This window comes from Acomys russatus, chromosome 15 (assembly GCF_903995435.1).
Source record: "Acomys russatus chromosome 15, mAcoRus1.1, whole genome shotgun sequence".
In the NCBI taxonomy this organism is placed as follows: Eukaryota; Metazoa; Chordata; class Mammalia; order Rodentia; family Muridae; genus Acomys; species Acomys russatus.
This window is the reverse complement of record NC_067151.1, coordinates 11,903,467-11,920,467: the sequence shown is the minus strand read 5'-3', so window position 1 is coordinate 11,920,467 and position 17,001 is coordinate 11,903,467. Positions and strand designations below refer to the sequence as shown.

Sequence of the window (17,001 nt, the reverse complement as noted above, 5' to 3'; positions counted from 1 at the left end):
TTAAGAAACAAACCAAGGTTTCTGGGCTGTGAGGTTTCCACTGAAACCTTAAACCAAGCTCCTCATCTTTTGTGATGCCAGCTCAACTCCTGATGGGCAGAGAATAGAGGGATTGTGTTCTATGTGATTACCAATCTGTTCCAGATAAAGTTCAAGAGGGCATGTACATCTAATCAAGTAACCATTCTTGATTAATAAGAACTACACTTTACACAAAATACTTTATCAGCAGCTGTTTTCATCAAAAAGAAAACAAAAAACCAATAGTCAGTTTCACAGTTGAAAAAGTTACACATTAAAATATCTTACAGTTCATCGTATCTTCCCCAGGTGCCCATCCCGCGATGGGCAGTAATGTAAAGCAGAACAGCAGGAGAGCCTTACAGCTGATGACTCTGACAGCACGCTTTACAGAGGACACGAAGAACCACAACAACTCCCAGGTTCTACCATAAAGTAACAACCAGATTCCATTCTTCTTTTTAAAAAGTCTAATTAGAAACATCTTTAAAAACAAACAGAAAGCAAACAAACGAACAAATCAAACTCCACAGTAAGATGAGCAGATTTCAAATTAACAGCAGTCTAAAAAAATCTTTAACTAAAGGTTTTTGTATAGCTGAGAGAGAATATGGTAAAAAGTTAAAGCATGATTTAAGAGTTACTTCTTGCTACAGTGCATATAGTTTCTTTCTCTAGATTTGCTTTCTTTCCTTCCAGAAATAATTACTGATGAAACATCCTCAAGTGACTTAGTGAGATTAATGCAGCCGAAGCCATGTACACAATATTCACTGTCCAGGATGGCCATCCTCAGAGGTGACCGGCCCACAGGGCTTTCTAATCCTGAAGCACCTGGGAGCGACACATGACTGATCTCTGGGAACAGATTTGATTAAATCAGCCTCAATTCAAGTTTGGTCTCTGTCTTTTTTAATACAACCATTCTCCTTTCTTTCTTTACTTATACCCTTTATAGAATATACATTTTCTCTCAAATGAAATTAATGTGGTTGTAAATGACAAAATAAGCTGTGTGGCTGTGTTTTAACTGTGCAGAGACCCTGGGAGGAGATGCGGGGCAATTAATTGAACTAATGCTAAAAACAACAACAACAACAAAAAACACCAAACAAACAAAAAAGAAAAAAAAAAAAACTATCAATTTTGTGCAAGGAGGCTCGCGGCTTTGTTTTTTTTTTTTTTTTTTTTTGGGCACTCGGGACAACACAGTTCTCTGTAAGTCTTCAATTTCCACCATCAAAGCTGTAGATTTGTACCATGTCACTGAGTTTGACTGTAATAATCCCTGATATAGAAAAGAATGGGATGTTAGTACCTAGCAACTGCATATCTAAGTAACACAATGTGTTAAATGCCAAGTTTAAATAAGTTAGGAAGTTTTCTAAATCTGCAAAATAATATATCTGGTTTTCTGCTTAAAACAGAGTTTAAATTCTGCTTAACTATTCCAAGACAGTTTACAGAACTAAGTTCCCCTAATCTTCAGGTTTATTTTTCTTGTTGGCAATAATATATACATGCTTTAGTGAAGTACCTAAATCTTCAATAATTATGCCATTTAAGGGTTCTAAAATAGTCAGATATTAAGAGTATTTTTATTAGAGTCCCCTGTTCACTATTCAGAACTTCTATATGGGTGTCTGACCTCGTGGATGAGCGTTTTAAAGGGATTTTGTTTTCAGAGCGCAGTGTGAGCTCTTCATAAAGACGCTCTCCAGTAACACGTCTAAGCTAGGAACTGCCAGTGAATTATTGCACATTTTTTTCTTTTTTTTTTCTTTTCATTAATTTTTTTTCCCTTTTTGGTGTGGTATCTGAATATCTGCTAAAGCTATTTTCTAGGACATTTATCATTCAACACTGAGTAGAAATCTAGAGTGACCACTAACATTAGCCCTACATCATGGATGGATTGCTTTTCAGAATGCTCAATAATGCATTCTGTGCTTGAGTGGGATTTAATGAAGTTGGAGTGAGACCGGACTTGGAAATGGGACATGATAGTAAAATGGGTTAATGTCCTACTTTTATCATTGAGATATGGATAAATAGCTTATGAAGGTAAAAAACTCCTGGTTTCTAGTCTCTCATACTATAAAAAGTCATTCATGAGCAGACCTCAGTAGAGGGATGTAAGATTCAGGATGAGAGTCTACTTTGGGTTCACTGTAGTAGCTGGTTTCATATGACTGTGCCATTCTCAGCTATAGACGGATGGATGGTGAGAGCATCGTGTAAAGTCAGACAGCAGTGAAAGGAAAGCGTGTGCAGTCAATCTGTTCCTTAAGGAGTCATACAGGGGTATTTGGATAAATGAAATAGTGCCTGAGCCTCATCTATAGACCAAGAGAAAAGCTAACCATGCTGTTACCAACGATAAAAAAATTTGGGGTGCAAAACAATGCATGACTATGGGACAGATCATGTAAATAAAGAATATATATTAATGATAGTTTCTATAATATAAATATCCTTTAATAAAAAAAAATAATCTTTTTAATAACATTAATACTCACTTCTATTTTCTGGAAAACATGCATGAAAAAAAGTATTCAGTTCAATTGCAAAAGGAGAAACGATCAGCTTAAAGTGAATACTGTACAAGTCAGGAACAGGAGCTCCCTGCTGTCCCTCCTCTGTCATCACTGCTGTACTTGATGTGAGCCCAGAATTGTCCTAGGAAGTAAGCCAGATCCTTGTAAATACTGTCCAGAAAAACCAACAAAAACCAAACCCCAACAAAAACGTAGCTGTCTGCAGGTATCATTTGCCACCGCTTTCAAAACCGCAGGTGAGACCCCAAGTCCATCAAAGGTCTGTTTGTTCAAAGCAAAAAGCAAGTCCCTTCACCCCAAGTGTTGTTCCTCATTAAGCTGTGAATCAAAATACCCACTTCAAATGTAAGTCTGAACAGCAATGGGAAAATGAGAATTTTCATTCTTCTCCACTTTCATGTAACTTAATAAAAGCTTCAGCTTATCTGACCTAAAGCGGTGCAGCCTGGGCTGTGTCCACATTCCAAACAGAACACTGCAAGACAAACAGATCCGCATCCTCTTTTTGTCTCCATCATTTGTATGTATTTGGGGGATTTTTGTTTTGTTTTTTTAAAAAAAGATACAAACAATCTTCAAAGTTTACCTTTTTTTTTTGGATTTAAGGCATAACATGAAATTGCTCATTATTCTAAAGCTGGATTTTGAAATGAACTAGTTTAGTGCTATCAAACCCTGTTTGCATGTACAGTGTTTCAATTATAGAGCATGTTGTTCCTGTTCTTGCTCAAGTCCTACTGCTGTTCCTGACTGTGCCATCCCTGTGCTACTGCCTGCCGTGGAGGAGAAGCCAGGTGCTCCCGTCTCAGTTCAATGCATGCTGCTTGATGGTGTGGAAGATCCAGTCCATTTTTGTCGTCCAGCCACCATGATGTGCATCATTCATTTGTTTTGTGAAATATTCCAAAGCCTCTTGCTCAGTTTTGTCCAAGGCTAGCGTCTTCCGAATATAGGCAATGTCATCAAAGGACTGCAGCTCTGGCATCCCAGAGCCAAGCATCATTGAGAAAAGGTTGATGAAGAGATTGGCGTGCTGCCGGATTGCCAGGTAAGCCTTGTAGCACATCTCCTGAAACCTGCAGGAGGAAGAACATCTGGTCAGAATGTGTGGACTGTCTTAGGCAAAGGCCTCTCCTTCGGCTCACACCATTCTACACTGTGTTCCTCTGCAAATGAGTGTCTCACTGCCTACCAAGCACCTGAACTATTGCTTAGAACACTGGGGTTCAGTATTTATTACATGTCTGAACTGGTTTATACTAAAGTAAGGCCTCAAGCTTTTAGGTACCTAGGATCACGAAGCAGAATTTTATAAAAGACCTCTGAAATCTAAGACTAATGATGTACCAAAGTGGCTGGAAAAAGGACAAGTATGTGTAACACTTTGCTGGCTTTACTAGGTTAGGACCAAAAAACACATCCCAAACACTACACATTACTCAACAAAATAAGATGGGGTCTGATTATTTTAACAACAGCCAATAATTTTAGTGTGTTATAAGGTTTAAGGGTTACTTCCTTTGTAGGTCTCACTTAGCCCAATGAATGAAATCAGGCTCCATCATCACTCTCCCAAGCCCCTCACTCCCCCGTCAGACAAATGAGCAAACTGCATGGTGCCTCTTCTCCAGCTCACCCACAGCTCCACAGCCCAGGAAGTAGCTCATGCTGCGCACAGCAGGCGCCCCACCCACACCAGGCAGTCTTTGGGCTCACCTCTCAAACTCTCTGGTCTTTGTGTACTCTTGGGCTCCTTTACTAATCACTATTAAGAAATCTTGTGTCAAAACAAATGGCACACGTTCCCGTTTATAGCCAAATTTTTTCTTCTTGTGATCCAAAAAGTGCCCAAAATCTATATGAAACAGCTTTCAAAAATAAGACATTACATTTTAGTTTAACACGGAGGCATAACAGATCTTGACTTAATATATTTAAAAAATCCGAAAGCACTTTAAAGGCTACTACCTGTCCATCATCTTTCACCATGATGTTGCTATTGTGCCGGTCTCCAATTCCCAAGATGAAGGTTGCCACGCAGTACCCAGCGCATGACCGAGTAAATAGGTCAATGGCTGCATCGTATCTACAGAGAAGAAATATACACCTCATGGGTGGTGTGGAAATGGAGTGGCTGGACCCAGGGTGGGGAAATGTGGCTGAAGTTTCTCTTGGTGGGGGGCGGGAGAGTGAGTGAGTGAGTGAGTGAGTGTGTGTGTGTGTGTGTGTGTGTGTGTGTGTGTGTGTGTTTTAATATCTGAAGTCCTGAGAAGTTTTGAGATTCTTTCAAGGATATTTTTTAGATGTTCCTTGACCTGAGTATACTTCTTACCAGAATGAAAGAAATATCCATCATAATTTTCTCTCTCTCCGTATATATGGTGTGTGAAGGCTAGAGGTTACTGCAATGGCTTCTATTACTCATTACCTTATTAATTTAATGATTTATGTTTGTTTACATGATTTTTAAAAACATTTTATTTATTTTTATGTTACGTGCATTGGTGTTTTGCCTGCATGTAAGTCAGTGTAAGTGTGTCAGATCTTGGAGTTACAGACAGTTGTGAGCTGCCATGTGGGTGCTGGGGATTGAACCCAGGTCCTCTGGAAGAGCAATCAGTGCTCTTAACTGCAGAGCCATCTCTCCAGCCCGTTTATGTGATTTTTGTGTGAATGTATACACACCTGTGGAAGTCAAAAGAGGGTGCAAGATTACATGGAGCTAGAGACAGGCAGTTGAAACTGCCAGACATAGGTGGCAGGTAGCAAACCTGAGTCCTCTGGAAGAGCAGCAAGTACTCTTAACCACTGAACCATCTCTTCAGTATCTCTCTCACCCTATTTTTTGAGACAAGGGCTCTCCCTGAATCTGGGCCTCGCCAGCTGGCTGGACTTAATTGGCCAACCAGTCCCTAAGGTGGAGCTGTTCCTGCTTCTTGCCTGGAGCACTGACCTACCGACCCATACCACAAGGCTTTGTAAGCATGCCAGAGACTGGACTCAGGGCTTCTTGTGCAACAGTACTGTGTCAGCTCAATCATCTCTACAGGCCCCAATTTTTCTTTATTCTAAGACAAGATCTTACACTGTACCCCAGGTTGGTCTTGAACTTACAGCAATCTTCCTGGGTTAGCCTCTTGAGGGCTAGGATAAGCCACAATCCCCAGGAAGGAAAAAAAAAAGGGGGGGGGGGAGAAGAGTCCCACTATATAGCCCTGGCTAGCCTGGAACTCACGAGGCAGGCCTCAAACTCAGAAAAGACCTTCCCGCCTCTGCCTTTCTGTGGTCTAGAACTCAAAGATCCACCTGTTTGTGCCTCCTAATTACTTGGATTAAAGGCACATGTGCCACCATTGATAGCTTTGAAAATTAAGTTCTAAAATACCTTCAAAAAACAAATTAGAAATAAAAATATCAATGTATAATGTTATTTTTGAAAAAGATTTTACTTTCAATTTTTCTATGTATGGACATGTGCACTGAGTACAGGTGGCACGGAGGCCAGAAAAGGGTATCAGATTCCCTGGAGCTGCAGTGACAGCTGGTTGTAAAGCACCCCAAGTGGGTACTGGGAACTGGGTCCTCCAGAAAAGGAATATGCACTCTTAGGCTATACACATCTCCAGAGCCAAATGTTCACTTTGTCCATAAGGGTTAGAAATGCAGCAGTTTTCCTGTGTAGTGGCTTTCCCCTAACCACGAAGCCCACTAAGCCACTAGCATGTAACAGAAACACAAGAGCAAACTCACATCTCGCCCTTGTTCTTGTCCTTGAGCCACTGATGCAGTGTGTGGCTGTTGAACTGCAGCGCCCCCTTCAGGCCTCCTTTGCACTGGATTTGCATGATGGTGTGAGAGTTTCTCACCACCTCGATGAGCCCAACACAGTCCCCAATGGATAGACAGCCATAAGGCAGCATGCTAGAAAAGGGACAAAGGCAGAATTTTAAAACAGCAAACATATATTTTAAAAGATTTATTTATTACATATACAGTGTTCTGCTTGCATGTACACCTGCTCACCAGAAGAGGGCATCAGATCTCATTATAGATGGTTGTGAGCCACCATGTGGTTGCTGGGAATTGAACTGAGAACTTCTGAAAGAACAGACAGTGCTCTTAACCATTGAGCCATCTCTCCAGCCCTAAACAGCAAATATTTTTAATTAAAGTAAAAAACTCTAATTACATCATTTCCTACTTCCTCCCTTTAATCTTTCTCATGTACAATATTTTGTTCTATCTCAAATTCATGGCTTTTTTTCTTGAAACTTATAAACACATAACACACAAACACCTACCTTCCTGAATCTGTTAAGCACAACCTGCTCAGTCCATATAATGTCACTTGTATGTAAGCTCTCAAGGAAGGCCACTTGGGATTGTCTCTTCTATCTGGGGAAGACTATGTCTCCCACTTTCAGTATTCCTTAGTTGCCTGTAGTCTTTGTCTAGGCTGAGGCCTCAAGAGATTTACCTCTTATCCCATTAGCAGGTGTACTGGTGTCATCTTTGTTCAGGTCTTATAAAACCCAATTTTTCCTGCTCTGAGACAGGTTTCTCTGTGTAATATCCCCAGCTGTCCTCAAACTCTCTTGTAGACCAGGCTGGCTATAAAAACTCAAAGAGATCTGTCTATTTCTGCCTCCAAGTGCTGGGACTAAAGACATGTGCCACTAAGCCTAGCTTTGAAAATATTTTAATAGGCTGAAAATATCTACATTTATTTAGTAAATGTATCACAAATGATCTTTATTTTAACTCTTTATTTCGTTTTTGTTTTTGTATGCGTTCACCTAAAACCAAATCGTTGTGTGTTAATGTGCCATTTTGTATGGAACAAAACAACCTGTATTAAAGCAGTGAAGGGGGCTGGAGAGAGAGATGGCTCAGTGGTTAAGAGGACTGGCGCTCTTCCAGAGAAGCCAGGCTTGGTTCCCAGCACCCACATGGCAGCTCACAGCCATTGGTAATGCCAGGTCCTGGGGATGCTTCTGGCCCCACAGGCAGCGGGCATGCATGTGGTACACACTACGCACAGGCAAACACTCACACACACAAAATAATGTAAAAAAAACAAAAAACAAAAAAAGGGGCGGGGGGAGACTTTCACATTTTTTTAATGTGAAAAATATGTTTTTCTATCTGGGTTTGATGGCCAACTGTATTTTTAAAAAAAGATTTATTTCATTGATTGATTTATGTATGTGTTTATATGCACCTCACATATGTAGGAGCCTGCAAGAATGAGAAAAGGGCTTCAGATGCCCTGCAACTGGAGTTACACCCCATTTGCCACCTGGGTGCTGGACACCAGATGTGGGTCCTACGCAAGAGCAGCAGCTGCCATGTAACACTGACCCATCTCTCCCGCCCCAATGCCTGTTCTCTGTACAGACAGCTCAGTAAGAAACACACATGAGCAGATTCTCTTATGTTGATGTTTGTTTTTTTCCTTTCTTTTTGGAACAAGGTTTTGCCTCATGGTTTAGGCTGGCCTCAAACTCAGATCCTACTGTCTCCGCGTCCTGACTGCATGGTTACAAGTATGCACCATTATTCTTAGTTTATATGTCACACTTTAATTAAGTACAAGAAGCAGCATCTATATACAGGTAGCCAGGAAAAAGAAGGTTAGTATGATGGTTTTCCTCGATACTAGTTTACAGTTTAATAACATATTTGAGTTGCAATATGGACTATAAAACCATATCAATAAACCTCATAGTTACTTCTAGACTAACTTGTGTCTGTGTCTTTTAACATTAAGGACCTGATGTGTTCATGTTTTGGTCATTAACAAGATACCTGGCTTGGGAGTTTTATGAATTTTCTAAATGCTGATGCCTTTAAAAAAAATGGTAACATAACAAAAAATAAGATTATTTTTTGGTTTGGTTTTGATATGCAGTCCTGACTAGCCTGGTGTCCACCTTCAACTCCTGCCCATTTTCCTGACTCAGACTCAAGTACAGGATTTACAGGTGTGTACACCATACCCAGCCACAATTGTTTATGCTACTACTAATCTTATTCACAAAGTCTAGGCTGGGAAATACTGATAAACAGGCTTTTCACAATTCTAACACTCCCTCTAAAATTCAAATTTTATCGCTGGTAACAAAGCTGCCTTTAGTTGTTTTCCTTCAAGAGATGCACGAAGAGTGTTCATCTTCAAAGACCACACCTGCCACACAGCCTGTCTGACTTACGGCTTGTCGGCTAGGTTTTAGTTTTGGTATTTCTGGAACAGTAATTTGCTATATAGGCCAGGATGGCCCTGGATTTGTTAGGTAGTGAAGGGTGGCCTGAACTCTGGAATCTCCTGCCTTTGTATTCTGACTGCAGGGTTTATAGGCATAATGTATCTACTTGGTTTTATCAGTTTGTTTTAAAAATAAAAATGGTAGTCCATGAAGAAGTAGCTAGGGTTTTTGTTATTTTAAACGGATCTTGCTTTTTTTTTTTGGTAAAAACAGCATAGGACACTGGTCATCTGTAAATAGTGTGCAGGTAGGTGTGTCACACCAGTCCATTTGTCTTCACATTGGCAGAAGCCTTTTCTATGTGGCCTTCACAGGGCCCTGGGCACCTCTGGGAGCCTGAACTGGGGCAGAAGCCTGGGCCTTGGTTCAAACCTTGGCCTTTGGTTGACAGAGTCTACCATCCTTGGCCATGTAGCTTCTAATCCACTTCCCACGCTTGGGAGGAGCGATGAAAGTAAGCCAGCTGAGCTTGCGGCTGGGGACCTTTGGCACCTTGGGCTGAACGGCCTTAGGTGTAACGCCCAACAAGGTGCACTTGTTGCCTTTGTATTGTTTGCCAGCGTCTTCTTCAGGACTTTCTGGTTGTGTTTCTTGGCAAAGCGCATGTTCCTCAGGAACTTGTGTGGTCAACTCCTTTAAGAGATTCGTATCTTTGTGACCGGGGTTTCTTGATGCCATTTCTGTGCCTTCTGCAGGTTGTGTGTGGTGTGGTTTTTGGACTTGGCCATGTCTGCATGGTGACGTGGGGCTCCTGCAGCCAAAAGCAGCTAGTTTTACAACTTACATCCATAAACACTCTTCGGTGATCTAATCATATTTGGGGATGTGGACCAAGTGGTTTTAGGTATTCTATCCTGTTCTACTAGTATTAAAGAGACGAGCAGTCCCTGCAGTCAAGGAGGAGGCCGCCCTGGCAGGTACACAGCTCTGGAGAGCTTCTGCAGTCAACACAGCTGGGATCTGTTGGCAAGCTCTGACATCAGACATGGAAGTACAGAGTTTGGAGCTGCGCAGCTGGTTTTCAGCCTTGCTTTGGTCCAGTGCCTCCTCACCGTGTTCCCTTTCTGATGTTTACAATGACCATGCACTCTGTGCCATTATATGTTGGAAGTATGTGTTGGCTTTTTGACTTTACAGGGGACTACAGTTAAGAGATTACCTTGGGTCTCAGGAACTTTTGAATTTTAAATAGTTGAGATGGTGGAATGTAAGCTTTGAACTTTGAAAAATCTACTTTATTTGGGGTTGTTTAATACTTATATCTCTCTTTTAACCCACCTACCCTAGATGGGAGAGAAAAAAGGTTAATGGGAGCAGGAGAAGTAGACCTTTTTAGACTTGGTTCCTGGGAGCGATTCCATTGGGATAGTCGGCAGGATTCCAATAGACCTTTTAAACAGTAAAACTAGCAATTTAGCAAAGGTGACTGCAACTGCAGCCACTGGAACCTGGAGTAGCAGCTGGAGCCTAGAACAGCAGCTGGAACCTAGAAACGTTTGCTGGAATAGTTCTGTCTAGGGGCGTCTCGAAGCAATAAACAGCCAAACAATAGGAAAGGATGCCAAGAACAAAAAGCCCAGCCTCTTGTTTTGGGCATATATATATGTATGTGTATATATATCCTCTCAGAGTCTGTACTAGGCTGCTTATCAGTTTGCAAAGACTATGCTCCTGAAAGAAGCGGTTCCTCTTCTGGTGAACAAACATCACCTGTTCTCTCACAAGTCTGTTTCCGGTGGAAAAACACTGTACACCCTCATACAAGTCTGTTTCACATCCCACACTTGGGATCAAAACAAAAACATATTTATATCCACTACAGTGGAAGACTATGGAGACTTTTTTCTCACAGCGTTCTGCTGCCTCTGCCTCCCCAGTGCTGGGATTAAAGGCGTGCGCCACTATACGGTGACTATGAAGACTTTTAGAGTGGACTGAACGTGTTTTGTATTCTGATATAAGTACAAGCCCATGGGGGCCAGTGAGTGGCACGTGGTGTTCTGAAGGAGAATGACACCCCTCCCCCAGGCTCATATATTTGCATGCTTAGTCGCGGTTGATGAACTATTCGAGAAGGATTAGGAAATGTGGCCTTATTGGAGGATGTGTGTTGCTTGGAGGTTTCAAAAGCGCATGGCAGGCCAGGGTCTCTCTCTGCCTGCTGGGAGGTGGCTTAGAATGAAAAGTTCTCAGCGACTGCTCCAGCACTGTGCCTGTCAGCTCTCTACCGTGATGACCACGTACCAACCCTCTAAAGCTGTAAGCAACCTCCCAGTTAAACGCCTCCTTTCCTAAGAGCTGCCTTGGTTGTGGTGTCTTTTCATGGAGAAAGAACAGTAACCGCAACAATGCCCACCAGACCAAAGTGCTGAAGCAGAGCAGGCAGCTTCTGAGCATGTGATTTCTATGGATTTGCAAGCGTCAAGTCTAAGAACACCTATTAGAGGCAACAATGATGAGCACATAAAATACTTGTGCAAAGTTAAGGGAAGAAAACACAGATGATCACAGAACACTGGGTAGAAAAAGAAACTGATAAAAATTTCAGTTGCTTTCCTACACTTTACTACAAAATTGATTAAAAGGTGGCTTTAGGACTACTGAATTTCTATGATGAAACTTACTTCTGAATTTAAATATTTTAAAATTTGCATGCGTATTTATATGCATGTACATACAGGTGTGGGTGCCTGGGGGGTCAGAAGAAGGTGCTGGATCCCCTACAATTGGGAGCCAGAAGGCAATTGCGAGCCGAGCAGCATGTTCTTCCAACCATGGGGCCATCTATGCAGCTTCCCTGTCAGCGCTAACGCACACAGGAGAAGGTTCTTTTTTATTTGGTTTTTCGAGACAGGGTCTCTCTGTGTAGCCTTGGCTGTCCTGCAGTCACTTTGTAGACGAGGCTAGCCTTGAACTCACAGCAATCCACCTGCCTCTGCCTCCTGAGTGCTGGGATTAAAGGCGTGCAGCACCACTGCCCGGTTGCAAACATTTTTAATATAGGCCTCTAGAGGCTTCTATTATTATTATTAAGACTTTAGTTTATTCTCTTAAAGATAATTTCCAACCAATGCTCTGATTACCCACCGAAGGTCAAGCCCTTGGTTCTGCCAGATGTTCTCCATGATGCGAATGATCTGAAGGGTTAGCATATCTTGCCGTAAATCTGAAATTCAAATACATGTCCCACTTAACACCATGACACCACTATTTTCAGGACAGTGGTTTAATTAACTTCTAAAATATTTGCACAATCTTTTGAGCAATAGTAAGATACTTCAAAGGGTTCCAAGTCTATTTAAAACTCTTTGTCTCAGAGTTCTTTCACTTTTGAGTTACCTGTTGAACATTCTTTTCCTAGTTAGACTGTAAGCTACAAGAGGGCAGCCTCTGTCATAGTCCCAAGGTGCAGCATACACAATACTTAAGGAGTAAGTGCTATGTAACCCACCCTTGCACACAGAAAGTAAGGCAAGGTAGACAATGATTCCAAGGCCCGATTCTGAAGGAGATCAAATTTCACCTCAATTGGGGAAGGCTGATAGTCACCTGGAGGTTGAGATCAGGTCCTGACTGTCACCTATTTAAGGACTTCTCTGAGATAAGTCTCATGTAGCCCAGGTTGGCCCTCAATTGGCTATGCAGGTGTAGAAGACCCTGAACATATCATCTTCCTGCCTTCATCTCCCAATTACAGTTGTGTGCTGCCAAGTCCAGCTCTAACAACTTTGATGGGGAGATTGCTTCTGTCATCGTACCATCAAGACCACCTTTGCTCATCTAAGTTTTGCCCCTTCACCCTCCTGCCATGCCAGCCTTCATCCAGCTCAGTCTCCATACAGATCAAGAGGATAGACGACCACTTGGCCTTTCTTTGGAGTTTCATATTCTGGGTGATTTTTCTCCTGCTAATCTAATCTGGCTTCTGCCAATTTGTAGTCTGACCCAGGATGAATACAGGCAGACATGCCAGTTTTGTTCTCACTAGGGGGATGGGGACTAGTACTAGACTTAGAATTATAGGAGTCAACCTTCAGTTATTTCCCCTGGTTGCTAAGATGCGTAACAAATGAGTGCTTTTTGTCAGGAGGGTCCACCTTCAGGGCAGATGAGGGGAGCTGAGAAGTGTCTGCACATACCTACTCTCTCTGGACTCCAGGTTCTGAGTCACTAAAGCACAATATCCCAGTCCCCAAACTCCTTCACATGCACACTTAAATATAAGACACTTTAATATTGTAGATTTTAAAACAGCAGCCCTTAAATGGCTTTCAAAAGTCCCCATAGCTCATAAATATCCTGTGTATAAAGAGAGCAGCATGCATGCAGCATGAGCTCACTGGCGCTCTCCTCACCGTCACCATTTTTAAAGATGATCTCATTGTTCTGAAACAGCAGCTCTGACATGATGTCTGGGTTCTCCCAATTCAGCCATAGCGGCCTTTTTGCAGAGGACATAATCCGACACTCTTCAAGCCTGTAAAACAGTTGAAGACTTTACCAGGCACCCGAGATTTTTATAGTTTTAGTCCTTGGGTGTACTTAAAATGCATACACAATAAATTTTTTTGAAGTGTTGTAAGAATTAAAACTGTTTCAAAATCTTTAAAATATATAAAATTTTCAACCAATCTAAGAACACGTAATTGGCTTTATACAGATCACTTCCAACTTCTTGTTTATATAAGAACTTTGAACTAGAGAAAGATCCAAACTATTATCATCAAAGTAGCAGAAATTGATTCTAAATAAATGTAGCTCTAGTTTAAGACTATTTTACAAGATTTGGAGGATTGGACTTTTAAAACTTATATCTGGAAAAATACTTAAACCTATCAGTAACAGGCATTACCCTTACCTGAGGTTTCCTAGTTGATGAGCAGGATTTAGAGGGGACAGAAAACCCTGTAAAGCATCCATGAAATCTGGCTGTCTCATCTGCTCAACCAAGAACTTCATCTGTACCTGGTAACGAAGAACAGCCAAGTGAGGAGCGGAGTCTGTGAGGGACAGCAGTGGCTGCTGTTTCCAGTCCCTGGGCCAGGCAAACTCTTGCTGATTAGGAAGTCGTGACTGGAGCAGTAGAATCAGTTGGGAGCATGGTTCTGGATGACTGTGGGTTGTAAGTCAAGGTCATTAAAGCACTGCCCTGCCATTTGTGCACTGGCTGCCTTCACAGCTGAGTGCAGCAGGTAAGGCTGGACCATGTGATCTGAGACATCAGGTGTTTACTGCCTGGCCTGTCAGTGAGAAAGTATGCAGATCCTTATTTGAGAAGGAAAACAAAAAGGCTAGGCTACTATATGAGCTTAATATTCTTACTTTTAGGATTCTTAAGACAATGTCATTCACATGATTAGGTAAAAAAGATTTAGTGAGGATGAAAAAAAAAATCTAGAAAACCTCTTGATATATAGAATCTGACACTATATGCAGATCCATCCATCTACTCAGGACTGTCAAGCAATATCTGATGTGGTTTTTTTCCCCCCTTGAAGACAGGGTTTCTCTGTGTAGCCCTGGCTGTCCTGGACTCCCTTTGTAGATCAGGCTGACTTATAACTCATATAGATCCACCTGCCTCTGCCTGGCTACTGATGAGTTTTAAAGGAAACATTCATTTACTGGAAATAAAAAAATGTGATTGAACAAGAGGCTAGGGGGTAGGAATTGAGTAACGAAGTTTCCCCGATTTCTCTATATTAGTGAAGAGCTAGAAAATCTCATCATCTACAACTAGGCAGCTTTTTTGAGTAAAGGTACAAAAGATAGTGATAATGTCTATTCTATTAGCACAGAGCCCTCTATACTCTTGTATAAACATAAAACCATTCAGTGGAACTACTCGTGTTTCCGGAGTTTAACTTTGGCTCCTTGCCATAGTCCCATTTAAGCCAACCCTGAGTCGAGTGGCGAACTCCAACTTCCTGATGAAGCCACTGTATAAGAGTCACCGTGTGATATGAAGACTCTAGTATGGAATAGAAGTTTAGCAAACTATCGGCTACAAAGCTTTTCAAAACTCTTGCAATATAGCCAGGGCAGTGGCACATGCCTGTAATCCCAGCACTCAGGACACAGAGGCAGGTGAGTTCTGTGAGTTTGAGGTGAGCCTGGTCTGCAAAGTGAGTTCCAGAACAGCCAGGGCTGGAAAGAAAAACCCTGCCTCAAAAAACAAAACCAAACAAAAAACCACCTGCAATATATATGTATGTATGTATGTAGCAGGGCACTGCTACCCAGGATCACATCAGAAACAGTACAATTCTTTTAAATTTTTATTTCTTTTCACATATATTTACTTACTCATTTCCATGCACCACATGCTACACCAAACGTCATTTATGTGGTGCTGGGGACTGAGCTTGTGTGAACTCCCCACATACCATCAACAGCTACATCCTAGCTTGTTCCATATATTTTCTAATAATCTATATTTGAATCTATATACTGCACTTTAAAAGAGTCGATTCAATCACATATTTTAAGGCATCTAAACTAATACAGTAACTTTCTTTTATATTAATTGCAGCAACTTTTAAAAAGTTGTGTTTTTCCCCCTAACATTACTACTATAGATGTTGGGGGTAAACACCGACTCTGTACTGCTCATTTGTTTTTGCCTTCTGGGACTCACTGCTAAGTGGATCCTCCTGCTTCACCACATGGGAGGCCCCGCTTGCCTTTCAGGTGGCAGTAGTGAGTGAAGGGGGCTGGGGAAAGGCCCTGAGAGCCTTGAGGATGACAGGTGGTTACTGAGTCCACTTAAACTCGGTCCTTCTACTTATTTTTGGGGTCATTAACAAGATAAGTGAGGTGAGAAAGGATTCATTTTAATTATTTATGGCTATATAAAAAGCGTACATAGTGGGTACCCTTAAATTCCAAGGAAGGTGACAGGTGCTTTGCTGTCATGGGATTAGAGTCCTTCTCACAAGTACTCTATGTGCAAAGTACTATTTCTAATTTGCGGTTGAGGAAAATGAGTCCTAGAAGCCTACATAATGTATCTATCACACAACTGGCAGCCAGTGGAATTCAAATCCAAATCACAAGTACTATATATGTACACTGGGCTCCACTTTTAAGCCAAGTGTTCAAAGCCAATGGAAGAGCTATTCACACACCTTTTGTGTCTCATCCTTCTTCTCCTGCTTGAGGATGTCAGTCAGGTTGATGAGCTTCTCCATGGCCTCTACTTGTCTGTTCAGATGTTTCAGATACATCCCGCAGGCACGGCAGTAGGACTCCAACAGCAGGCCAAACCTCTGACTGACAGTCTTATTGTGCATCTCAGATCTAAAAGAGTAAGCAAAATTTATCTATGTATATATTTAGTCCTTTTATTTTTTTGCATATTTTATGTATATGGGAGTTTGCCTGAATGTATGTCTATGTACCATGTGCATGCAGCACACGTGGAGGTCAGAGAGGGTGCAGGATCTCCTGGAACTGTAGTAGAGATTGCTGTGAGCTGTCATGTGGGTATTGGGAGTTCAACTCAGGTCCTCTGGAAGGGTGCCAGTGCTCTAAACCCTGAGCCATCTCTCCAGCCCTACATGTACTTTTCTAAGTGTCTGGATAGGGGATATCTGTAATCTTGACCAAGAGGGTGTGCAGAATATCAAATATGTGGAGTCAGGAAGTGCGCTTGGTTTTTATTCTAACTCAGGCATTGACCTATATCTATTCTTAAATGAGCATATACACGGTCTCAGAAGATAGGAAAAACCCTTTCTCTAGTCAATAAATATTGTAATCAATGATTTTAAAACCTACCAATTTAGAAGAAAATAAATAGGTGTTTCAGGTAGTTCCTGGCTGTGTAAACTTAATAAACAGCTAGGCATGTTATAGATTCGGGGTTATCTTAGCTACTTTTCATTCATTAATCTCAATGTAAGATACAAAAGAAGAAGTAAGAAAGTAAAATAATCAAGTGACCTGAGGCAGGTTAAGATGCTCACAGAGTCCTACGTTTCCTGCAAGCACAGTCATATTTTTGTTTGTGCTTACTTCAAACACAGTGTCTCTAGATACCAACAACTTCAATTAAAAAACAAATGAAAGGGCTGGAGACATGGCTCAGCAGTTGGGAGCACTGACTGTTCTTCTGGAGCACCTGGGTTCAATTCCCAGCACCCACATGGCAGCTC

The 17,001-nt window shown here is 41.6% G+C and overlaps 1 protein-coding gene across 2 annotated transcripts in view; it reads right to left on the bottom strand.

Annotated features, from left to right (window-relative positions):
• Window positions 1-630: 630 nt before the first annotated feature.
• The window catches only part of Pik3ca (phosphatidylinositol-4,5-bisphosphate 3-kinase catalytic subunit alpha), a 36,697-nt gene continuing 20,326 nt past the window's right edge, over window positions 631-17,001 (bottom strand). Inside the window, exons 13-21 of one of the 2 annotated variants that reach the window (XR_007831913.1) lie at window positions 15,973-16,144; window positions 13,704-13,810; window positions 13,201-13,322; window positions 11,933-12,011; window positions 6,330-6,500; window positions 4,548-4,665; window positions 4,296-4,447; window positions 2,541-3,655; window positions 631-1,309 (exon numbers count right to left, since the gene is read on the bottom strand). Coding sequence is in view for 1 of the 2 variants with exons in the window: in XM_051157032.1 (XP_051012989.1) it covers window positions 3,385-3,655; window positions 4,296-4,447; window positions 4,548-4,665; window positions 6,330-6,500; window positions 11,933-12,011; window positions 13,201-13,322; window positions 13,704-13,810; window positions 15,973-16,144 (1,192 nt within the window). In the remaining variant the exon portion in view is untranslated. Of the gene's footprint in view, window positions 1,310-1,812; window positions 3,656-4,295; window positions 4,448-4,547; window positions 4,666-6,329; window positions 6,501-11,932; window positions 12,012-13,200; window positions 13,323-13,703; window positions 13,811-15,972; window positions 16,145-17,001 lie in introns of those variants that run through there. The other variant, XM_051157032.1, reaches the window with a different exon arrangement.